General features: G+C 36.6%; 1 protein-coding gene across 3 annotated transcripts in view; it reads right to left on the bottom strand.

The window, feature by feature from the left end:
- Positions 1-26,961, bottom strand: part of LOC136041992 (GA-binding protein subunit beta-2-like) — a 46,634-nt gene that overhangs the window by 5,445 nt on the left and 14,228 nt on the right. For all 3 annotated transcript variants that reach the window (XM_065726821.1, XM_065726820.1, XM_065726819.1), the window contains exons 4-7: positions 20,269-20,433; positions 18,474-18,639; positions 9,158-9,277; positions 1,048-1,199 (exon numbers count right to left, since the gene is read on the bottom strand). In XM_065726821.1, the coding sequence (XP_065582893.1) occupies positions 1,048-1,199; positions 9,158-9,277; positions 18,474-18,639; positions 20,269-20,433 (603 nt within the window). The remainder of the gene's footprint in view (positions 1-1,047; positions 1,200-9,157; positions 9,278-18,473; positions 18,640-20,268; positions 20,434-26,961) is intronic.

Below are 26,961 nucleotides of genomic sequence, written 5' to 3'. Positions count from 1 at the left end.
CTCATACCATCCCCACTTCTTCTTCCCAACAAAAATTTCTAAAATTTTTACAAGCTTCTTTAAGCCGGTACAATTGATTTTTTGATAGCGATCTTAAGCAAGAGAAGGTATAAACACACGTTTATCAGTTGCAAAAAATATCTTACCACCCTTCAACCAGCAATGGCAAATACATATAACATCGAAATACAGGAATCAATGTCACCTCCACTCCAGTCGAAGGCATTGGTAGACGCCCAGTAGAAGAAATCATCAGAAGAAATAAAAACCTACAATAACTCAAACTCTAAACGACCAGAAATTACTATTCAAGAAACTTCTTGGGTTGTTTTAAAGATAAACCTTGCAACAACAAACGACTGATCTTCCCCTCTGGATCAAACCAGTTGGTCCTACAACCTAACTTGGGCTCCCAGTCGGGTGAATTTTTGCTGAATAGTAATTTATACTATTGGGTTATTTCAGGGTTAAAGAAGCTTTGGTAAATGTATCAGAGTTCATATAATTGACTTATCAATAAACTGAACATACCACTCGATGCCATTTTTATGCTCTTTACGAATATAATAATCGCTTCTATCACAAATTCAAATTTAAGCACTTTTTGACCTAACCCAACCTAACCTAACTATAAATAATTTTGACACTGAGAAAATGAAGTATCATTTTGTCGAAAACGACTGAGAAAACGGCACTGAGAAAACATAGTATTATTTTTTCGAAAACAACCGATAACTCATACTTTAATTGAAAGTTTATCATTTTTAAGAGCTCAAAAAGTGCTTAAATTTGAATTTGCGATAGAAGCGATTATTATATTCGTAAAGAGCATAAAAAAAGGCATCAAGTGGTATGTTCACTTTTTATTGATAAGTCAATTATATGAACTGTGATACGTTTACCGGAGCCTCTTGTATCCAGTCGGGTACAATTTTTGGTAAGTCGTTAGTCATCTTTAACAAACATTCGTTTTAATTTGAAAGGGATTTCTTCTTTATTATCATACATTAAATTCATATAACACCGAAATACAGCAATTAATCTTACCTCCATTCCAGTTGAAGACATTGCCAGACGACCAGCAGCTGTAAGTATGACTTTGTGTCCACTCGCCACTGCATTTGAAACAATATTATTAGGCTCTTCGGGTGTAACAAAAATACCTTCGGACTCTAAAAGTTTCACTGCCGCAGCACTCTCTAAAATAACCCAAAAAAATTCAGATAGTAAAATATTTTCTCAATTTCTCAATTACCAAGGACAGTGAAAACGAAATCTGAATGTATTAACTGGTTAAGTAGAATTGTGAGTTTGTAAGGACCCCTGCCCCCAGACGCACATATGATTGTTTTAACTGGTTAAGTGGAATTTTGAGTTTGTAAAGACCCCTGCCCCTAGACGCATATATGAAGAACCACCTATCTCACCCCTACAACCCTGGTGCGCAACTATGTAACACCCTGTATTCGTTAGCTTAACTGTGTTTATTCTCTGTAATAGCAGTTTTATTTTTATCGAATACACGGGGACTTGTTTATGGGAACGAATGCGCTACTGCTCGTCAATACGACCTCTGAAACTGAAAGTTTTTAAAGCAGCCTTTCGATATTTGTTGATCGTTGATAATAATGTTGATCGTATTCACGCCAAAGCTGCTGTTATGCGAGGAAAACAGCCAAAAATCAGCATTTTCCCGTGGCATTACCTCTTGTTACTTAAAAGGGGCACTAGAACTATATATTTCGACACGCACAAACCCTTTCCTGATAATCTAGGATCATTGGTTCGGTAAATCCTGTTAATAAAACCATGGTAAAAACATCAACAAATAAACATGTATTTGTTCGTGACCATCCCTGTCGGAAAAACAAAAAAATTAGCATTTTTCCAGACGCGAGCGCAACATCTCTGCTTTGGGGACATTAAGTTCGACCTCTCCTCCCCTTCGGAGGCGTTTTTCCTATTTTCAAAAATCATGCAAATGTTGCGATTTCCCCATTGAGTTGAGCCCCCCCTCCTCGGGGGTGTTTTTCCCTTTTCAATAATTATTCAAAGATTCTAATTACAATAGATTTTGCTATGTAACTTAAAGGTTCATGAAAAGAAAATTTTGCTTTGATAAGGAAACTCTCTTGGCAAACATATTATTATCAAAATTCTTTTTTGGAGTTTTGGTTACTACTGTTAAGGGCTGTTCCTTACTAAAAGTTTGTTACCTCGAACTGTTTGATAGATCAACATTTGAAGTTTAACATGAAATATATATGGCTATTCAAAACAGACTTTATATATGACATATAATTATATGAATAAATATAATTACATAACCATATATATAACACAATCAAATTATTAATGATATCATTTCAACAAAATTACTGAAATATATTTACTGAAAACGGGAAATGTCTTTGGGACCCTAAACTTATATGCGTTTTATTATTTATGCGATCTTAGTTTCAACGAGACATAATATGTTCACCTTTCAGTTACTAATTAGATGTAAAATGAGTCATTTGCATAGTTTTAGAAATTAGATTTCCTTTCAATCAATTTTTCAAGAAAATCTCAAGTTTTTTTTTCAAGTAGTGTCCGAAAAATTTTTGTTTCTACAATGGCGTAGTAACTGTTTCTTCTATTATTTAGACATGAATTATTTTATATAATAAGTGCTTTTCTATACATTTAGGCCCTTACTTTATACAAAGACAAAAAGTACAAGCATTTGTTTGCCTTCAGAACAAAAAAAATTGATAAAACAATGTTTCTCATTGCAATGTAAAATGAAATTTCAATTTCAATCCCAGGTCACGTTTTACCACAGTGGGGGGCCCCAGACAAAAAGGTGAAAAGGGGGTCTAGTTTCCAACCAATCAATTCTTACTCATAAAAAGGACACTAAAAATCGCAATTTAAGCTTCAAAAATATTTCTTCCAATACTCTACAACAATCAGTTCGATATGTGCAGCTTTTTTTCGGAATTAAAGGCTAAATAAGTAGGAGGGGTGTAGAGCCCTTCGATCTTACAGAACTACATCTGATCTCGATTTTCAATTCCAAATGTTACAATATCCTTGTTTTTCTGATAAAATTCATCAACCCACTAGGGCCTTTAATATGGGATGTACATTAAAAACGAAATGCCCATAAGATCTTTGTTTCATAAAAAACTTCCATGTGATTCAAACTCTGACAAGGTATGAATTATCACCATTACAATACGATTCGCAGACGTTCTTTATCATTTGAAAAACCTACAATACTATTTAGAAAAATGGTATTAAGATAACAAGCTGAACAGATAACAAGTTTCACCTCCCGAATATTACTGAAAAGCTGACTGGTTTACACAAAAAGATTTCGGAAACAGCGTACCCATATTGGCGCCTCATCATGGCTTAATTCTTTTTTTTTCATTAAAATTGTTTATTTAATGTTATTGTTGTTTAATTGTTTTTGGTGGTTTATTGTGTTTTTTTTCTCTGTTTTTGTGTGTGTAATATTATTGATTTTCGCTTGTGTTTACTCTACTATTTATATTCTTATGTAAGTGGGTTATAAATAAGTATAATGTACTGTTGAGTACCAACTCCCGATTGACATGAAGCGACACATTATTCTTAAATCTCTTTACAGTAGGATGCAAAGCCATTCGGCATAAAGAAAGATACGGCCTTGGCCGTTATAACAGATGACAAGCCGGTATCTTCATCGCAACTCTAAGCTATTTCAGTATCACCAAATGAGGCAGATACTAGATTGCTGGCAGATGGATTGGCATCATTGTCAGGATACTTTATATAAGATTTATGACTGACCATATCCACAGGACTTGCAGGCAATGGGGCAACTGAGATTTTTCATATTATATGAGCTTTACCTACTGGGAATGCCCACTGGAATTGCAATGGGGATGACCGAAATTTCTGGGTTTCAGAACCATGCTTAACCATTGTCATCACCGTAGCTTCCAATTTTCTAATCTTAGTTCACAGACCTATCTTCCTATTCTTCCAAACTTTTCTTGACAAAAAAAAAATAAAAAAAATCCCGAGCCACTATTCTACTTTCAACATCTTCACTGCACCCACCATCTTTACTAATAAAAATACGCTGGTAAGAGAAGCTATCTAGATCGATATTCTCGTTATCCAACATCACATTTTCACCTTCATTTATTCTCGGTCCAAGCAACTTGGTTATCTTAACCACAAATTTCAAGCCTATTCTTGCGCCCCGAGGTCTCGGTTATAAACTCCACCCCTATAACCCTTAATCAAAGGCAGATTCAGGTTGTCAATAAATTCAAGTATCTCGGATCGTACATTGACATCAACAACGGATGTAGCGAAGAAATTCAGTGCCGCATTGCATCAGCTTCCGCTGTCTTTGCACAGCTGTGGAAGCCACTATGAAAAAGGAAGGAAATCCACCGGAAAAGAAAAATCTGTATTTGCGTTGCCCTAGGCCGATCGGTCTTACTGTACGGCTGCCAGACGTGACCGTTAAAAGTCACCAAGGCACATGCCCGAACACATTTGAACATAGATGCCCGAGGAGCATACTGGGGTTACGTCTCAGCGACCGAATCCCAAATACGATCATCCGCCAACGATGTGACCAGAAGTACGACATCACATCAATCATTCGACGCCACCGTTTGTCCTGGTTGGCTATGTTTGCCGAAGACCGGCCGAGACTTTTACGGATCAAAGCCTACGCTGCAAACCAGCACTTGATTGGATGAAACGATACGGAGGACAAGCCAAAACTTGGCTCAGCACCGTCAAATCAGACTCGAACCGATTGGCTGATTCTGGATTGGCGGCAATGGTTGCAGATAGGACCCTTCATGGCTCGACATTATCGCCGAATTAACCCAAGACTGTAACCTGTGGAATTCAACAGTCTGCCGCATACTGTCGCCAGCGAGAGCTACTTAGCTTGTGCCCCGATCCAGGTACAAGTAAAGCACAAGTAAGTACCACTAATCACTTTAATGTATTTATCTGGTCCACCATACAACAATAAGACCTTCGCTAAAGCTTTTCTATCGGTGGAATCAAACACTCGCTTATAATCAATGAGGCTAAGGACTAAAATCAATGACGACTCAGGCACTTCTCAATTATTAGTCTAAGAGTAAAAATTTCATTGATGCATCCTCTCCCCTTCCTAAAACCACACTGTTCTTCCCTAAAAACTTTATTCACAGGATCTCTAAGTCTAAAAAGTATGAGCGGCAGTGCCACCCCCCCCCCCTCTACAGTTTTCTTATCAACTGGCTCACTTTGCCACTTGCACGAAGCATTGGAAAACTTTGTCGAGAACGTGATGGCCACTAAACATCGATATCCGTTGGCCAATCAGAGGCGACCCCTGTCAAAGAGAAGGTTACGCAATCGTTGCCTGTTGGATTTGGTGAGTTGTAATATTTTCGATAGTTCTTTGATACCATCACGGTGTTATAAGTTTGCAATATAAGATGCATGGATAATCTAAGCGTCTGGACATCAACGTGAAAGGCTCCTATAGAAACAGGACAAAAAAAAAATATCGAAAAATCCTCTCTGAAAATACAATGTTCGAGAACGCACCCATTGTTTACATGAAAAATTTTGAGGATGAGGGGGTTATTTCTAATGTTGTTACCGGTACTTTGGCAAAGGTACTCAAAAGCAAAGAAAAGGGGCACGAAATAAGAAAAGGCCTAATTAGTTGGCTGGGGAAAAATAGCAGAAGATAAACAGTGTGTTTTGATGCAGTGGACAACAAACTCTTGAGCCAGTTTGATTTTTTGTTCAAAATTTTTCTCTATAAGACTAGAAGAGAACTTAATCAAGTTTAAAATGCGATGTCAAGAAAAAAAGGACAATGGGTAAAGGGGGTGATAAATGGTGCTAGTATGCCTAGCCCTAGTAGCAGGAAATGCATCTTCCAAATAATATTACTGCTCAAAGAACCTCGTTGAGGTACGTCAGAAAGGATAGTTGGCCTTATGGTGCCCTGCAACGGCTTCCACTTGTCAGAAAAAATAAGTATAACCAGGTCTCATGCCAAGGGAAATATACTCGCTTAACTATTGACAGAGACTTGGCGAAAGAAATTGAGGAGTGAAATTTCCAACTCCCGATTGATATGAAGCGACACATTATTCTTAAATCTCTTTACAGTAGGATGCAAAGTCATTCGGCATAAAGATATACGACCTTGACCCTTATAATAGATGACAAGCCGGTATCTTCATCACAACTCTAAGCTTTTTCAGTGCCACCAAATGAGGCAGACATTAGAGTGCTGGCTTATGAATTGGCATTATTGTCAGGATACGTCATATAATGTTGTGTGGCTGCTAGCAATGAGGCAAACATATATAGCGTTGGTGAGGGAGTCTTGATTTTGCTGAGTACAGTAATGGAAATAAAATTATTCCATTTGGATATATGTATTACATACCCTTCATCTGTCTTTCTGCCTCCGGGGAACAGTGATAAGTGATGCCAATCCTTGGATGCTTATACAGGCCACAGAACTGTCACTGTCCTAACTTCTTGTCTTGGATCTGCACTCCCTTGGGCTCTATCTAACAGTACAGAAACTTTTTCAGTCTTGCGTTTATAACACATACCTTCTTTGAACACCTTTATTGCGTTGATGTAATTCTTCTTTTTTTTCAGAAAACGATTGACTTTCAGTCCTTATTTCTCGTATATTAGTACTCAACAGTAAAATTTAGGAAGTATTCTTAAAAAATTCACTGGGAGGAAAGTGATTTCCCCCATCACCTCCCACTTGTATCCGTGCTTGACTCTTATCACCTATCTTTTAGAAAACGTGCTTCACCTTTTTACAAAATCTCATTCACAATCTTCAGTAATTTATTTCTAGCTTTACCACCACCATAATTTAAGAACTCATTTACCACACTATCAGAGCCTATCAGGGACCTTGTTATTTTTAATCCTTTTAGTACTATTTCTAATTCTTCATGCAAAATAAGTCTTCCTTCACTTCAAGTGTGTCATAAACTTTTTCATTCTTTTCTATACCTTTTCGTGATTCCCTCTCATGATTTAGCACATTTTCAAAATGTTCTGCCTATTTTTCTTAAACTTTTTCCTTATAATCAATTCTGCCCCCCCCCACTCCTATCTTTAACTGGAACAAGCCCAGATTCACTATTCCTTCTCAAATATTTAGCATGACAAGACAGTATTTCACTATTATGCCACCTGGCTGAATCTTCTAGATCTCCAGCAATTTTATTCATGGGCTCTACTTCCCACCTCCTGAATTCACATTTTACTGCTTCCTCTACTTCTCTAACATTCCTCTTGTTTTTATAAGATCTATCACTCAAGGACTTGTTGTACAAGCCCCTCTTCTTCTCTATTAAACATAAAACATTTTCACTAAAATTCGTAGCTGCGTTTCTAACTTTCCCCCTAAGACACCATCCGTCTTCTACATTGTCCAATTTTGGACTCTTTAATTTAATATTCAACTGTACCTGGAAAATTTCTCTCACATTCTCATCTTGGAATCTACCAACATCATAACTTCCCGGAAGATAGTTAACCTTCCTCAGTTTCAGATTAAACCTAGACACTACTAGATGGTGATCTTTACTTTTAACATCAACAACAACACTCCTATATACTCAAGTATTTTGTATTGATCCTGCCAGTCTTCTGTTTACAATAGCATAATCAATAAGGTTGGTCGTCTTACCATTACGTGAGTACCATGTTCACTTTTGGCCATTTCATGACCAGATACTGTATTGGTTATAACTAGATTGTTATACCTACAAATTTGCAACAGTCTATAAAAGTTACTTTTTTCTTTTCCTTTACCAAATTTACTTAGGCTACGATACCATCTATCCCAATTTCCATCAACCTGGGCATTAAGATCTGCTACCCTATTTCTACCTAGGATCTTGTCTATTTGTTCCTGTATCTGAAAGTCAAATTTCCCGAGTTACTACTATCCCATCAGTCAGTTCTACAGGAGTATACACTACTATGGCTGATACCTTGTATTTTTTAGTCATAAAATGAGCAACTAGCACTATACTACTTACACTTTCCCAGCCTAGACAAGACTTAGCATCTCCCTCACTCATCGTGAGCCTTACTCCCTGCCTAGGCACACCCTTATTCCTGCCTGAGTAAATAAATCCTATACCACCTAAATGTTTCCTACCCCTGGGATGAGTTTCTGAAACTCCTAATAATACCAGTTCAAAACGTCTGAATTCACCAGTAAAAATGTCAATACGATAGTTGCTTTTACACGTTGTAACGTTCCAAATTACAATTTTCATATTACATAAAATATTGTTCAAAATGTTATGGCCTCTTTTTACAACTTCTCAATTTGCATCTTAAGCTTTGAAAAACAGTAACGTGTTAAAACAAGAGAATTTTAGCTCAAAAGTAAAGATTTCTCATGTTTTTTCTAGGAGGTTAAGTTACATACTCCAAACCATGCTTGCCCTTTCTCAAAATGTGATTTCAAAGGACAAGCCTCCGGGAGAGGGAAGTTTTAGCTTCGGTAAAATCAGTTAACAATAAATAATATTACTAAGTGTTTGCTCCAAATGTAATTGATTAGCCAAAAACAAAGGATAAAGATCCTCCAGAGCCATTAATGGGCACAAAGGGTGCCGAATGGACTTTTTTTTTCTTTTTTTTTTGTCTCTTAGTGTGTATTTATCAGTTTCGTCCTGTACTCTTTTTTTTTAAACACCAACTTATTGCACATTCAAAACGTAGCCCAAAAGAAAAACACAAGAAATCTGCATATTGCGGAGGAATAATAAATAATTGGTGACAATTCGATACTATCAGTTGAACCATCGGGGAATTTTGTAGGCTAATTGAATGCTTTTATTGGGGGGGGGGGATTCCAGGCCCGGTTGATACCCTTATTACTATTAGACCCTAAAAATAAAAAAATAGAGCTGGAAACAACATACAATTAAACTGTTGACTCAGAGCAAAAAAAAAGAAAAAGAAAATAAAGTGCTGTCTTGTGAAGAAATAAGGGCCCAAAAATTATCCATATCTTTGAGTCCGTTACAGATAGGGCCAGTCCTGAATACAAATGACGCTTTATTTGAGCTCGAATTTGTCACAATAGAAGACAAACCTGATATAGACTCCTTGGTAAGATGGTCAAGTTTGCTTAATTCAGGAAAATCACCCGATTCAGAGAAATCTATAGGTCCTTGTGCTTTGGACTTCTTGTTGTTAACTAGTTCAGCACGCACTGAAATAAAAAAAAACGTAAAACGTAAATATATTTATGTGAAAAAACGTAAAAACTTTAAAGAATTTTAAAAAACAAACACTGACGAGAACACATAAAGTTTTTAGTTCATGGACAAGACCACAAAGTTGATATTCCTGTAAGGCTTTAGAGGAAAACAGAAACTTTACCAATTAAGCAACTTCCACAACAAATTAAGAGAGAATTCACACTTGACACAGCATAAAAACTCAAATCAAGAAGAAAATTCCTCTCATAGAATATTCTGATATCATCCGAATATATATATAATCATTTCTCCTAATAGACGTCGACCCTATACCTCTAGTTTAATTCACAAACTTGGCACCGTCTTAGTTTGATAGGTGGATTTATGTCAGATCGCAAGTAGGATGGGATTGGGAGGATGGAAATCAGAGCATTTTCTTGGGGGGAGGGAGGGGTATAAAACTGAATTTTTTTGGCAATTATTCTTTGTTTTTCAAGGGAAAGGTCCTTTGAAGTAATCAAAAGGCAGAAAACACCCCGTGGATAAATGACACGGCTTCATACTATTTCTGTTTATAGTTCTGTTGGAACTATAACCATTATGCTGAAATCAATTTGGTGCGCGAATTACACAAAAACTTCAGCCTAGAGTCGTCAAGAGAGAAACCAAATATTTCAAAAGTTTCAAAAACGATCCAACAGATAAAAATTTTTAAAGAAAAACGAGAGTGACGAGGTTCAACCACTGAACCCATACCTCCTTTGCCCAGAGCCAAGGGACCCAACTACACCTGTTTCCGTAATCCTGGGCGTCACTTTCAGGGCTAACTCCAGAGCTTTCATTTATTAGTTTGCGACAATTGGGTTTCTCCCAATCTCAGTTAAAAACTGTTCAAATCACGTATCTACGCAACCTCCTAGAATATACACGCACTGTTTGGGACCACAAGCTCATAATACGGGCTATCTGAAAGATGATCTGGAGGCGGTCCAAAAAGGGCGCTATAAATTATAGTGAACCAGAAGAATACCGCTTATGAAAATAAACTTTCTGCCCTACCTAGGTGACAGGCGTTTCCAATTAACACACAGGTTCAGAGAGTCCGTTCTTCCTTCGAAACCTCTTTCCTCCACCCCCCCCCCCCTTGTTGTCCACTACTCTCTCTCTCTGACTGCGCTGAACGAATGCCACAAGAATCGACTTGTGTCGTCCAAATGCAGGACAAGCGCCTTTGTTTATTTTGCCATTAAAAAACAATACAGCCATTTACTCTGGTTTCGGCAATGACTATCATTGTTGTTTTCTTAATAAGTCATTCTCCTTCTCAAGTTTCAGTTTCATAGAAAATGAGGTCATGTCAACAAGGCATTATCAAGTTTTGTCCCTTTTCCCTTAAGTTTTTTGCCCTTATCTTTATTTGGAAGAAGTATTCTCTTTCATCTTTCAATTATCTAAAATTCATATTTCAAGAATTCATCTTTCATTTCCTAGGTATTCCTTCTTGATAAAGAGTTCTCCTTCATGCATCATTTTAGTGTAATTAAAATAAAGATGTAGAGGAATATTTGGATTTTTTGGAGCCCTAAACACATTTTTCTGGGTCGATTCTTATCGATCCACTATGTGGATGGCCATTTTTTCTTCCTTTCTAATACCACTCTATTACAAATGAGCGATGGACCTTATCTTTGAAAGATAATAGTTCTGTTGATGAGTCGTTATTTGATTTGGAGTGTTAACATCCTTTAATATTAATGGTTTTTCGTTTTTTTCAACTACACAGTGTTATTCCCAAGGCCGTCAGAACTGGTCCATCTCTTGTCTCTGATCATTCTACGTATCAACCTCTTAATTCTGGGAACATTTTAGTTTCATTCACTCCATTGGTCAGATCAAACTTCGAACCTTCGACTAATACTGGCTGAGTCAGTTAAAATATGTCACCCGTGTGGTTCCCACATAAATTTTTTTTAAACCTTTTAGTTTCTCAAATTTCCTTCGATGTCCGCGAGCGTTGAATTGCACTATGCCAAGTTGGAAATGTATGTTTGTATTTTCATTGTGCATGGCACTTACCCCAAGCTTGGTTTTCAGCGGGTTGTCAGTGGCTTTTCCCACAGTGTTATTCCCACGGTCGTCAGAACTAGTCCATCTCCTGTCTCTGATCATTCTACGTATCATCCTCGTAATTATGCGAACGTTTGAGTTTCATTCACTCCATTGGTCAGATCGAACTTCGAACCTATGACACATACTAGCTGAGTCAGCTAAAAAATGCCACCCGTTTAGTTCCCGCAGACAATTTTTCTAAGAGTTTTAGTTTCTCGATTTTTTTTCAATGTCCGCGAGCGTTGAACTGCACTATGCCAAGTCGGAAATGTATGTTTGCATTTTTATTGTGCATGGCACTTATCCTGAGCTTGGTTTTCAGCGGGTTGTCAGTGGCGGATGGTTGTTTGTCATTTCCTTTTTTTTTTAGTGTGTGCGTGTTTTTTTTTATTAGTCTTTTTTTCTTTCTCCCTGCATTCGTGGTCATATAGCCTTTTTGGGGGTACAGGAGGATGTATTTGTTTTTACAGTTCAAATCTTTTTCTTAAATTAACTTTAAAATAAACCATTAAACCTCTTTAGCTTAAGTGAAGATTAAGCAATAGTGACAATAGCAATAGTAACTCCAAAGTACTACAAGGGATTGAGAGGGCCGTACTAAGGGTTTAAACATGCTAGCGATACCGAACCAACGGCAACACTAGAAGATACAACAACAACAAAATCTCACTTGGTCGGTAATAAAATAACCATGACATATTTAACATATCTCAGGTGGACATAAGCAAGCATCTCTTATCTTTATATTTTACGTGATGATTCTTTTTGATTTCTGTTTCTATTGGGTTCTATTTATTCAATAATAATTATTTCCTTTAGTGTTGAGTTTAAATTATTACATGACTTTACTTCTGCTCACTTTATTTTTGAATAAATGAATAGTCATTTACTTTGATGGCTCTTTACTTTACTTAAAAACATTTTTTTGAAAAACTTTTCTTTAAATTAATGCCCAGAAAACTTCACCATACGACGATGATTGGGATGCTGGGTTGAGATTATGAGAAATGTCTTAAAACTCCGAGATTTCTTGCGAGGTGGCAAGAGCTTTAATGGAATTGGAATGGCGGAAGTGTTCACCCATGCGCTGGCGTCATGCTGCGTAATACTGCAAAAGAGTTTGCAATCAGTAGTAGTAATATGAGGAATACTTAGCGTTGTAGACTGAAAATAATAAAAAATAACCAATAGCTACATAACAGTCTCATTTCGTCAGTAGTTTTATTTATTTATTTTTTTTTTTTAGAATAGTTTGGCACAAAGAGTGAAAATGTGAGTGAGAAAAAAAGTAACGGAGAACAAAATAGGAAATGGAACAATATATATATAAGGACATATAGAAACGAGAGAAAAGAAATGAACGGAGGAGCCAAATAACATGTAAAAACGAAAGGGAGAATAAATAAGAGGGTACAAAAGCCCCTTTAGCTCAATAGAAAGATAGCACAACAATAATTTGAGTTTTCCCAGCTTTTCATTGGTGGAAAGAGATACTAGTCTACAAGGCCGTATCCAGCGGCTACTACTAAGGCTGAGGATACTGAAATAAACATCTGAGGAAACGTTGAGGGGAAAGCTGAACTAAATCAAAGCATGTTATGAGCATACAGATTGCTGATATGGGTCCAAAGGGTGTAATTCAGGAAAGACTGATTTTGATTTTTTCATTTTGATTTTTGTAATTCAGGAAATATTGATTTTGAACTTTCAGGAAATGATAATGGAGATGATCAATTGACCAAAAAGGCAATATTTGCACGCTACTATTACTATCACGAAAACTGCTACTTCTGTAGAAGGTACTACTAGGACTAAGGATATGACTAAGGAGTAACTCAGCAATGAATGAGTATATTAGTTTTGAACTTCCAGGAAAGGATAATGGTAATGATTATTACACTTATGAAGGGAGTTTCCTCTTTGAAATCTCGCTCTTTAGGCTAAAGCTTGGCTTTTTGCCCCAGTTCCTTAAGAACGGCTACCAAAAAACAGGGATTGGTTAATCAAAACAATAGGAAACCTTTTTTTTAATTACTTAAAACTTTAACGTGAAGAATGAGGCATTGAGGAGGGACAATCTCTCCATATACGCAGCAATTTACGCTCGTTCTAAGCTTCAATGTTGCTCCTTACTTTCAGTTAAAAAACTTGCTTTTTTTATTTAATAAATAAAAACCCCGAGGCTTGATAACTACATTAATTACAAAATACAAGAGTAAAACATACCTATTTACAATATATTTACAACTAATTTACATCATAGATTCCCAAAATGATGTTTTGGTTTGTTTGTTTTAAACCAGGGCACTTCGTATAGAAGGAGTTGTCGTAAAGACTTCAAAAAGAGCTCATTCGATTAGAAATTGAAAATGCTAGTGCACTTTTTAAGATTCGAAAGTGATTGGAGGGCAACCAACTCTCCTCCAAAGCCCATCATTTACTCAAACACATCCCTTCAAAATTTTGAGATAGGCATTCTGTTCAGTGTAGTTGAAAGCTACATGAATAATTTCTTTGAGGATGACCCCCCCCCCAGAGCCCTCAGGACAGGGGTTGTAAGTTATGACCTTCGGGCATATAAGGTTTTTATAGAAAGTGTGGTCATATATGGAAAGGGATTTTTTTCGCCCCACCCCCGAAAAAAAATCCTGGGTACGGCCCTGCTAGCCTAGATAAGTTTATGAATGAGTGACAGACTGGATTATGCAAATAATTTTTGGAGAAATCAGACCCCAATCCTTAGCACTTATTGCGATTGATTACAAAAGCATGGAATGCCTTATTGAATCCAAACAACTACTGTCCTCTATGGGATAACCACAGGGGACATTTAATTAATTAAACCTCTAAACACTTGGAGAGCAAATTCAGTAGACTAACAAATATGACTTCCACTGAACAAATATGTAGTTATAATTATTTCTTCTTCTTCTTGCTTTATTATTTAGTGACTCCAATGCATAATCCTTATCCAGGATATAGTCCCTATGGCATCTGAGATCGAGATTTATGTCCCGCATTACCTGGCATATATTTATTCCCTTGTGCCACCAAATGGTAGATCTTTCTTTTTCTTTGGTTTGTTATGGAGACACTTTCGCATAATCTTATCACCGGAATCAAATTCCAGATCCTACAGCGGGCTGCTCCGGTTTCATCCCAATCTCTCCACTCTAAGCGTTTTACAAGATTTTTGTTTTCCTCCTCCAACCCTCTATGTCCCCGGATCCAATACGAGTCGAAAATGGAGCATGCGAGACATAAGATCCTTCTATATATCAACTTTCATTAAGATCCGATCACCTATTCGTAAGATGAAAATACCAAAATTTTCACGTTTTCCAAGAATTCCGGTTTCCCCCTCCAACTCCCCCCAATGTAACAGGATCTGGCCAGAATTTAAAATGAGAGCTTTAAAGCACAAGATCCTTCTAAATATCAAATTTCATTAAGATCTGATCACCCGGAGATGCCTTTTTTTGGCAGTTAAATATTCTTTTAAGAAGAAGAAGAATGGAATTTAGAACTATAAAAAATATAGAAATACTTTTATTGGTCGGGTACTAACATCAATTTATACAAAGATAGATTATTTCAACTGTTTCGTTATTGTTAAGCCTAAAGGACGGTAAGTAGTAGTAAGTAAGTAATGAAATTAACGACGCTTATTGACTACTAAGGACCCTGCGTTGGACCTGCAATGCGTTGCTACAGCAATGTTCGATTTCTGGGTCCTGTATTACCAAACTAAGGTCATACCGACTGGACCACCACAGGACAACCTAAAGGTCGTATCTGACGTTTTGTAATTTTTGAAGAAATTGTCAAAAATCGTTTTCAGCTTTGGGGGAGTTGTTTTCAAGTAATTGCCAAAAATCGTTTTCAGACCGCCATTCAATGGGAGGATCAGCATGGCAGTTTCACACTTCAATCCTTCCGATCTATCTCATTGTGCTGATTATCCCTTTGAGAACAGCTTACCAAACGGATTTGGCAATTAACTCATACCCGTGAAAATGTCGGATACGATATTAAGGCATAACAACCAAGATTTGTTCACTTTGGACTTTTTTCCAATAAATGAATTTTAGCTATAATTGAACTTTCAAGAAATCTAAGACTGACCCAAAAGACAACTGATTAGAAAACAAGAGCCAAGAGCTCATATGACACTTGTGACGAGGCCAGAAGAGCTGAGAGCCAAGAGCTCATATGGTATGAGCTCTAACAAAATTCTAAGAATAAATAGATTGATTTAAAAGGAAAATCAGAGTATTAATGCCGGTCGGGATTTAAAATAAGAGCTCTGAGTCACGATATCCTTCTGAATATCAAAATTCATTAAGATCCGATCACCCACTCGTAAGTTATAAATACCTCATTTTTTCTAATTTTTCCTCTCCCTTTAGCCCTCCAGATGGTCGAATCTGGGAAAACGACTTTATCAAGTCAATTTGTGCAACTCCCTGACACACCTACCAATTTTCATCGTCCTAGCACGTCCATAAGCACCAGATCGCCAAAGCACCGAACCCTTCCCCCAACTCCCCCAAAGAGAGCGAATCCAGTACGGTTACGTCAATCACATAAATACGACATTTGCTTATTCTATCTACCAAGCTTCATCCCAATTCCTCCACTCTAAGCGTTTTCCAAGATTTCTGATTTCCCCATCCAACTCCCCCCAATGTCAACAGATCTGGTCGGGATTTGAAATAAGAGCTCTGAGACATGAATTCCTTCTAAATATCCAATTTCCTTAAGATCCGGCCACCCGTTCTTAAGTTAAAAATACCTCAATTTTTCTAATTTTTCCAAATTAACACCCCCAGCTCCTCAAAAGAGAAAGAATCCGTTCCAATTGTGTCAATCACATATCTAGAACTTGTGCTTATTCTTCCCATCAAGTTTCATCCCAATCTCTCCACTCTAAGCGTTTTACAAGATTTTTGTTTTCCTCCTCCAACCCTCTATGTCCCCGGATCCAATACGAGTCGAAAATGGAGCATGCGAGACATAAGATCCTTCTATATATCAACTTTCATTAAGATCCGATCACCTATTCGTAAGATAAAAATACCAAAGTTTTCACGTTTTCCAAGAATTCCGGTTTCCCCCTCCAACTCCCCCCAATGTAACAGGATCTGGCCAGAATTTAAAATGAGAGCTTTAAAGCACAAGATCCTTCTAAATATCAAATTTCATTAAGATCTGATCACCCGTTCGTAAGTTAGAAATACCTCATTTTTCCGAATTACCCCCCCCCCATCTCCACCAAAGAGAGCGGATCCGGTCCGGTTATGTCAGTCACGTATCTTAGACTTGTTTTTACTCTTCCCATCCAGTTTCATCCTGATCTCTCCGCTTACATTATTTTCTAAGATTTAACCCTACCCCCCCCCCAATGACGCTGGATCCGGTTGAGATTTAAAATAAGAGATCTGAGTTACGAGGTCCTTCTAAATATGAAGTTTCATGAAGATCCGATCACTCCTTCGTAAGTCAAAAAGACGTCATTTTTTTATTTTTTAGAATTACCCCCCCCCCCCACTTTCCCAAACAGAGCGGATCCGTTCCAATTATGTCAATCACATATCTAAGACTTCTGCTTATTTTCCCCACCAAGTTTCATCCCGATCCCTTCACTCTAAGCGTTTTCCATGATTTTAGGTCCCCCTCCAAACTCCCCCAATGTCACCAGATCTGGTTGGGAATTAAAATAAGAGCTTTGAGACACGATATCCTTCTAAATATCAAATTTCATTGAGATCCGATAGCCCGTTCTTAAGTTAAAAATACCTCATTTTTTCTAATTTTCCAGAATTAACCCTGTCCCCCCCCAACTACCCCAAAGAGAGCAGATCCGTTCCGGGTATTTCAATCATGTATCTAGGACTTATGATTATTTTTACCACCAAGTTTCATCCCGATCCCTCCACTCTAAGCGTTTTCCAAGATTCTAGGTCCCCCCTCCAACCCCCCCCCCCAATGTCACCGGATCTTGTCAGGATTTAAAATAAGAGCTCTGAGACACGATATCATTCCAAACATCAAATTTCATTAAGATCCATCACTCCTTCGTGTTAAAAAATACCTCATTTTTTTAATTTTTCACAATTAACCCTCCTCCCCCCAACTCCCCCGAAGAGAGCGGACCCGTTTATGTTATGTCAATCATGTATCTAGGACTTATGATTATTTTACCCACCAAATTTCATCTCGGTCCCTCCACTCTAAGTGTTTTCCAAGATTTTAGGTTTCCCCCTCCGAACTCCCCCCCCCCAATGTCACCAGATCCGGTCGGGATTTAAAATAAGAGCTCTCAGACACGATATCCTTCCAAACATCAAATTTCATTAAGATCTAATCAACCGTTCGTAAGTTAAAAATACTTCATTTTTTCTATTTTTTCCGAATTAACCGGCCGCCCACTCCCCCGCCCCCCCCCCAGATGGTCAAATCGGGAAAACAACTATTTATAATTTAAACTGGTCCGTTCCTGATACGCCTGCCAAATTTCATCGTCCTAGCTTACCTGGAAGTGCCTAAAATAGCAAAACCGGGACCGACAGACAGACCAACAGAATTTGCGATTGCTATATGTCACTTAGTTAATACAAAGTGCCATAAAAATGAATAAATTAAGAATCAAGGTAATTACCAACATTTTCTCTACTAATATAATATAATGTCTAAAACTAGTTTTAGACACGCCAAAGCTAATGATACTAGACAAAAGGTGTTTTCCCCTGAAATTTAACAATTTTGACAGACTCGCTTTCTTTTAGAAATGAAATAGCGAAAAAGAAAAAACACTTTCCCTAATCTGGACTTTTAACACAAAAAAACGAACATGACTGAACTTGAAAGATTTTCGATTTTATGCAGCAAGCCAGGGACTAAGTTTTTTTTTCCTAGCAAGAGGTTACAATGTTAAAAGTAAAACACATGGGCACTATACCCCTCTGGAAAAAAAAATCCTCCGAACACCCTTAGCAAGGAGAGAAGGAATGAGGTTAAAAAGTGATTAAGGCTCAGTTTCCTGGGGTCGGGGTTAGATAGCACTACTTCTAAATCCCAATAAAACCAAATACATACCCATTCCTCCACCGGGTAAATATTTATACATAACTTGGAGTGGTTTGGCAACAGAGTTGGCCCTAGCCTGTTGCAACACTTCTTGTATTCGGGCCTGAGATTTGCGTCCATCACAATTTGGTATCATGCCCTTCTCTTCACCAGCGATCCGTATAGCTGGAGCATCCTTTTTAAGATAGAGAAAAATAATAATTCGAAAGACAAAGATAGATACATTATACAATATAAAAGCCAAAGTAGAGGAATTACGAGAAAAGCTGATAGAAACTTTTTCTGTCCCAATTTCAAGGGACAGAAACTTTGTCTAATATCATCCGTTCTGGCATCTTTTGCTTATGACTAATGTTTGATATTCGTCTTTTTCGGTTTCCCTTTTGAATCAACATGGAGGAAGAAATTTTAATCTCAAGTAAGTAATTTATAAATTATTTGGAGAAATAAAAATAATTGTACTTTAGCTTATGACTAATGTTTGATTTTTGTCTTTTCCGGGTTCTCTTTTGAATCAAGATGGAGGAAAAGATTTCAATTTCAAGTAAGTAATTTATAAATTATCTGAAGAATAAAAAACAGTGCTTTAGCTTATGACTAGTGTTTGATATTTGTCTTTTTTAGGCTCTTTTTTGAATCAACATGGAGGAAGAAATTTCAATTTCAAGTAAATAATTTATAAATTATTAAAAAAAAAAAAAAAAAAAACAGTGCTTTAGCTTATGACCAATGTTTGATATTTGTCTTTTTCAGGTTATCTTTTGAATCAATGCAGAGGAGGAAACTTTCAATATGCAGAGGAGGAAATTTATAAGTGGTTAAAAAAACAATTGTACTTTAAATTATGACTAATATTTGATATTTCTCTTTTTCGGGTTCTCTTTTGAATGCAGGAAGAAACTTCAATTTCAAGTAAGTAATTTATTTGAAGAAAAAAAAACAACAACTGCGATTTCATTTATGACTAATTTTTGATATTTCTCTTTTTCGGGTTCTTGATATTTCGGATTTTCGGGTTCTGTTTTGAATCAACATGGAAGAGGAAATTTCCAGTAAGTAATTTATAAATTATTTGAAGAAAAAAAAAACTATTGTGCTTTCACTTATGACTAATATTTAATAATTCTTCTTTTCAGGTTATCCTTTGACATGATTTGTGTTAATACATCTAATTGATTTTATCTTCGAGTGACAACGAGTCTAAGTTAAATCTCTTTGTGTTAAAACTATCATAAATTTGGTTTATAAAACATCCCCAATATCTTTCTTTTGGGTTTCCTGGGTTGTTTATAATTAGAGGAATCTAAGAACATTTCAGAAAATTATTCTCTAATTAATATTCTTTTCTAAATACTAAATGTCGTCTTATTGTTACAAACAATGCATAAAAATTGAATAAAGACATGAAATCTTTCGTTTTTGAGATTTATTATATTCTTTCTTCTATATTCTTTGATTATTTTTAATTTTATTATGCTTGATTATTATTTATTTTTTACTTATTTGCATCTTTATTCCATTTTCTTATTCATTATTTATCTATCTTTTATTTATCTCCTTTTTTGTTAAGGTTTATTATGAGGTTCATTATATTCAATACATCAAAATTTAAGACGAACTAAATGCCTAATTTACTGTTAAGCTAAATCTGTTACTGAACCAAATTTTGCAAACTAGCTAGCCCAGATTTCAAAATTCAAACTAATATATAAATATATAAAACATAATCAACGAGAAAAGTAAAATAAAATATTAAAGAATTGATTAATATTCGTGGAGGATTAAATAAGAAAAAAAATCTCACCAGAAGTATTTGGGTAATGTCTATCGAAAGATTTTCATTGGAGATATCTAAAGGTGTTTGAAGAAATTTATTCTCTAGCTGTGTATTTGCTCCAAATTCTAAAAGTCGTCTGACTGTATCTTGATGCTGATTCTCAACAGCCCAATGAAGGGGTGTCATCTTCAACTATAATGAAATTAAAGTAATAGCTAATTATAATTACTAAACTATAGAATTATATATATATATATATATATATATATATATATATATATATATATATATATATATATATATATATATATATATATATATATATATACTACAAATTAATTATAATGATTCTAATTAATTTAAAAATAAATATTAAATCTTTAAAGTTTTATTTTATAAATCATAATATTGGTATTATGTATAGAACTCCTCCTTCAACAATAAAACAAATTGCAAATTTTCCAGCAGCTTTGTTATGACTTCCCTTTTTTGCTGAAATTTTATCCTCCACTCCCAAATCAAAGGTGTAACCTCCTTAAAGTAGATTTATGTATGTACAGAGGTATACACGGGTACAATCTTTAGGATAGGGGCCAGGGAACTATTCCTAAGAGGGGGGGTCTTAACATTAAATTGTAAAAAGTAAATAATTTAAAGGCCTCTTCTGCTTCCAGCTGTGATCTAACAATTTTTATTAGCAATTTTCAACTAGCCCTTGGAAACTTGATCATAGCTAATCAGAAGTAAAATAAATCGGCAGAAAAAAGGATACAAACTTGAAGAAGAACTAGACCTACGTTGCCTGAGCAACGTGAAGTGTTGCGGCAACCTTTGTCCGGCTTTGCCAAACAAAGTGTTGCGAGAGCAACACTTCTGGTTTTGTTTCTTTGCTATCGATTAAACGCTGAAGTTGTTAGCCTATCGAAGCTTTTAAAACGTTATGTTCAAAGAAGAACGCGATCAGTAATCACATGATCAAAGGCTATTCCTCAGCGTTGAAAAAAAAAAAAAAAATAACAAAAGAATATCGAAAGAAGGGACTAAATTGACTTTGCAGCCAGTTGAAATTTATCCTTTTCAATCGTAGACATCGTAACGGATGAAAGCTTAGAACAATATCTTATATAATCCAGTTGGTATTATAAAGCTATCTGTAACTTTTCAGGATCAAAATACCATAAATGATACTATTAATTATGAAGAAACTACTATGACCTATTTTTTATCATATTCGTATATATATATATATATATATATATATATATATATATGCGGGGGGGCTTGGGGGCCCCCCAAGCCCCCCCGCACGCGTAAGTCGTTACGCGCCATATTAGTTACGCGCCATTGTAGTTGTGTCGTTACGCGCCATATTAGTTACGCGCCATTGTAGTTGTGTCCCTGTGTCCCACCTGTGAATATAGATAGATTTATATATGTGTTTCAAACTACGTAAAAATTGCGAATATACAACATTCTTGGCTTTCCCATTGTATGTGCATATACAAAGCCGTATGTACTAATAATGACGTCATATGCAAACGCTCTTTTTACAAACAAACAAACATGCATACACACAACTCGTTTTTATATAGATAGATAGATAGATAGATGCAATACAAATTAACTGCGTAAAACTTGCGAATATACAACATTCTTCGCTGTCCAATTGTCGCTGCATATAAATAGATTGTCAGGTTTACCGACCCTCGAACATGCAACGTACAATTGTCCATGGGAAAAACAATCAGTATTAAGATCTATACCACATTTTTCTAATGATTGACCTTGAGCTTTGTTAATGGTGATTGCAAATGCTAATCGAATTGGGAATTGCAATCTTTTAAATTGAAAAGGCAGATCCGTTGGAATCATGGGAATGCGAGGAATAAGAACAGCCTCACCCTCAAAAGGCCCTGTCAAGATTGTGGCCTCTATTAGGTTTTCCATTGTTTTTTTTACGGCAAGTCGAGTGCCATTGCAAAGCTTTGGTGGGTTTATATTTCTTAAAAGTATTATTGGTACGCCTATTTTTAGTTGTAGCACGTGTGGTGGAAACCCTGAAAGATCTATGGAATTTAAAAATTCAGATGGATAATTAACCGCTTCATTTGGTTCCAAAACTGTGTCGACTGACTTGTAAAGGACTGCCTGGTCTCGAATCTTGGTCAAAACAATATTGTTGATTTCGTGGACGTCTATATTTTTGGGTGCGAGAATCGCTCTTTCACTTAGCCATTTATTATTTTTATAATTTTTTAGAATATTCGGAAATACTTTTTCAATCAATTCATTTTTGGACGTCACTAAATTACAGAAATCAGCAGGTAGTTCTATACGTCCTGAAATTGAGTCTACTGGGAGCTTTCCGTTTCCAATTGCCAGCAATTGATCTGAAAATGTTTGACCAGAGTCATCGTTTTGCAATCGGACACGCATATTTGTAGTTAATTTTAATATTTTTACGTGTGCCCATAAATTAGAATTTTTCAGGCAAGCATTCATTTCGTCTGCAGGAGTTGATCTAGGTATTATAGGTAATGTTTGCCTGAAATCTCCCGCAAGCAATACTAATGTGCTGCCAAAGGGTTTCGACTTCCCTCTCAAATCTTTCAAGCATTGATCCAGAGCCTCGAGCGATTTTTTGTGTGCCATTGTGCACTCATCTCAAATAATAAGTTTGCATTGCTGCAATACTTTACCCATCCCAGATGATTTGGAAATATTGCACGTGGGAGTTTCTGTAGAATGCAAATTCAGAGGCAATTTCAAAGCGGAATGAGCAGTTCTTCCACCAGGCAGCAATGTTGCGGCTATTCCGGACGACGCAATTGCCAACGCTATATCATTTTTTGATCGAATTGATGCCAGAATCAGTTTTTTCACAAATGTTTTACCAGTAACTCCTGGCGCATCCAGAAAGACAATTTCTCCAACGTTGTTATCGACACAATGCATTATCGTATCATAAATGTCTTTTTGTTCCGACGTTAACTTGGAAATGTTATTTTGTACATACGACAATAGATCACTCGTATTGTAACTTTGTTCACGATCCAATTCTACACATGTCGAAACAGCAGCGATACGGTTAGGTGAAGGCATTCCCAAATCCTGAAGAGGTTTGTTTGCCATACGTACGCACAAATCTTCTATAATAACTAAAGTGTAGCTATAAATTTCTGATGTAAAATCAAAAGTCATATCTAACGTCTCTAACTGTTTTCGATGGAGTATATCTTCGGACATTTTTGACTTATATTTTTCCCATAACTCTGTAGGAGCTGATGGAGAGCAAGTTGTTAAAATGATGCCAAACAATGCACGAATTTGACTTGGGGTTGACGTTTCGCACGCGTCATTGATGCAGTTATCCCAGTGTTGGTCATTCTCCAATAAATTCAGAGCTTGGCATGCACTACGGTAAGTGTCATGTATAGTACCGTTTACAGTTCTCAAATACTCAAAGGATGTCGGACCGGGTACATTCACCAAAAGCAGGCGTAGAAAGAAGCATTCATGTTGATTGGGGTGAACGGTGTAGATTCCTATCGTGGTATCTTTGAAGATGGTAGGTTGGCCGTCGACTGACTTACCCTGTTTTCGACGTTCAAATACTTTATTTTTAGTATTCCACGTGCAATACGAAGGCACTTCAGTATACAGCAGTTTTTTTGCAAAAGAATCATTTTTGCAAAGCGAAAAAAAAGCTGTTAATGTTGTATCCGGTGGATTCAGGACTCTTTGTTGCACGTTGGTTTCCGTGAAATAAACACGTTGACCATTCTGTAAATGTACCGCTAAGTGAACAACAGCTGGACTACGTTCATGTATCGGAAATGAAAGAATTCGCCAAACAGCTTCATTACTGCTTATGTATCTTCCAGCCTGATATTGTACGATTTCGTCGAAATCTTTGATTTCGGGCTGCAAGCCAAAAACTGCCATGTCACTGCCTTTGTTGACGTATTTACATATGTATTTGATTGCCTTTACGGAGTTACAGTATTCAACGTTTATGTGTGCATTAAATGTTTTTGATAATAACGGGGAATATGGAACAACCCACTGGTTATCTACTTCGATGGTGGTACCGTTACGCTTCTTTATTATTGCTGTTTTACCGCCATCTTCAGTAGATCTTCTTCTATATTGTAGGCAACCATCATTGCCAGTAATTGTGTTTGATACTAAAAGTCGAGGATATTGCTTTGTGCACCTTCCTTTGGCCATGCATGGTGAATTTTCGTTCAGTGCACCGCAAGGTCCATGTATCATATTTTTTACAATAATATCATGTAACCCCTTATCGACATTTTTATCAGGTATTTCAGCGGAAATCACATCATCAATTTCGTTCAAAGTAATTTTTTTATGTAGCCAGATTAGTATATGTGCGTGTGGCAAACCTCGTTTTTGCCATTCCACTGAGTACATCCAGCATCGCACTGACCCAAACACTTCAAGTTTTACTATGTAGTTTATCAGTGATTTCAACTTTTGCCGGAAGACACGGGCCGTAATGTCATGTCTATGAACCGCCGATTGTCCTTGAAGTAAAAGCTGCAGTATCTCGTCCCAAGATTGATTACATGTAAATGTAATAAATAAATCTGGACGAACATAGAGACGAACATACGCAATAGCATCTTGAGCATATTCATGCACATGACGGGGACTGCCAGCATATGACGAAGGTAAAATTGTTAATCTTCCAACGTTTGTGGTATTACCGTCATTTATAACTGCATCTCGCAAATGAATGTATTGTTCAGAGCGGAGCTTGGTCTGATTCAGGCGGATATATAGCAAACGTTCTGATTCAATTTTAGCACACATATCAACGACAAATTGGTGAAACAATTCACGGCATTTTAAAATATAATTTTCTTCATCCTGCCGAATCATTAGTCTATAGGAATAATAATGCATTGCACTGCATTTCTTATTCATTTCTTTGTTAGTGGCTGGATTCATCAATTTAATATTAAAGTGATAGCCGTCGGCTCCATCCCAAAAAATGATAGGATATTGTAGGGCATCGTAGCATCGATGAGTTTCAGCAATTCTTAACAACTGAGCGTTTCGCTTATGAAGAATAATATCTCGAGATAAAAACTGATCACCGACCATAACGATTGCCACTTCGTCGATAGTTGGAGCATTGTATCTACGCACATGTTGGCCAGGAGGCGTTTTGTCAGCGGAAATAACAATCTTATGCGTATCAGTAGGCATCAAATCGATGGCTGTTTTGAACAGACGCACTAAATTATTATTTTCGTGGAAAAGATGTTGCAATTGGGAAACGATTGTCCTTTCAACGTTGGGAGAAATTTCGCAACGTGCATTCAATTCAGAATTTCTATCACTGATGAAGTACAATTGTAAAAATTTATGATTCTCGCCTGAGAATGGTAGAAGGGACCCTGCTCTATGATAAATTTGCCCTTTTACTTTGAAAGTAGACATAAATTGATCTTTCAGGTTGCTCTGATTCCTCGGCACGCTTTCTTTTCTTACTTTCTCTATCAGCAGCAAGCCTGATTTCTTGCTGTTCTTGTGATTCCTCGGCACGCTTTCTTTTCTTACTTTCTCTATCAGCAGCAAGCCTGATTTCTTGCTGTTCTTGTAATTCCTCGGCACGCCTTCTTTTTTCACTTTCTCTTTTAGCAGCAAGTCTGCTTCCGCGTTGCTCTGGTAGTTCCTCGGCACGCTTTCTGTTCTTTCTTTCTCTATCAGCCTCAAGCCTGTTTCCTTGCTGTTCTTTTGATTCCTCGGCACGCTTTCTGTTCTTTCTTTCTCTATCAGCCTCAAGCCTGTTTCCTTGCTGTTCTTTTGATTCCTCGGCACGCTTTCTGTTCTTTCTTTCTCTATCAGCCTCAAGCCTGTTTCCTTGCTGTTCTTTTGATTCCTCGGCACGCTTTCTTTTCTGACTTTTTCTATCAGCAGCAAGTTTTTTGGCATAGACTCTTTGAGCATCTTCATCGGCTTTTGCCATTGTAAGTTCATCAGTCATTTTAAACTTAAACATTAATAGATTTCTACGTGAACATATGTCTTAAATATCTTGAATGACGTCACCGTCGTAGCAAAAATGACGACAACTAACTTGATGACGTCAGTCAACACAGAAACATGACGTCACCTGACAGACAGACAGACACACAGACAGACAACTTTTTTTTATATATATAGATAAAATATAGCCAACTACATTGATCAAAGTCAGAGAGAACGCAAAGTAAAAGATGCAAGCGAATAGTTAGCTGGAATAGCATTTTCTACTTCCTAACTATAAACATAAGCTAAACAAAAACCAAGATCGACAAATTTTCCATTAAAAGCGTACCCATTAAAAACAATTTTCAACAGTCTCTCCTATTCTGACTTTTATAATTAAGGTTAATCAAAATAGTAGTTAGTCTTCCCAAATCCAGTTCAAATGACAATTCTTACTCACTGTACGCTTTTTGTCAAAGCGCATTTAAAAATTTTCGATTACCATGGGCTGGGATTCGTCTTTACTATCTTGCACCTAAGGGGGAAACCATAATACTTCAACCATGGGCGAGTCCTTATATGACTGTCTAGCATCAAGAAAATGCAGAAAACACCAACATAGCATCTGTGGAGCAGTTATGGGCTGATAATATTATAATATATAATTTTAGGTTATAATTAAAAAAGAAAAGGAAAAATGGATATAAACAAGCTCTTTTT

The sequence above is a fragment of the Artemia franciscana genome, unplaced genomic scaffold (assembly GCF_032884065.1).
Source record: "Artemia franciscana unplaced genomic scaffold, ASM3288406v1 PGA_scaffold_53, whole genome shotgun sequence".
NCBI lineage: Eukaryota > Metazoa > Arthropoda > Branchiopoda > Anostraca > Artemiidae > Artemia > Artemia franciscana.
This window is presented reverse-complemented; position numbering and strand designations above follow the sequence as displayed.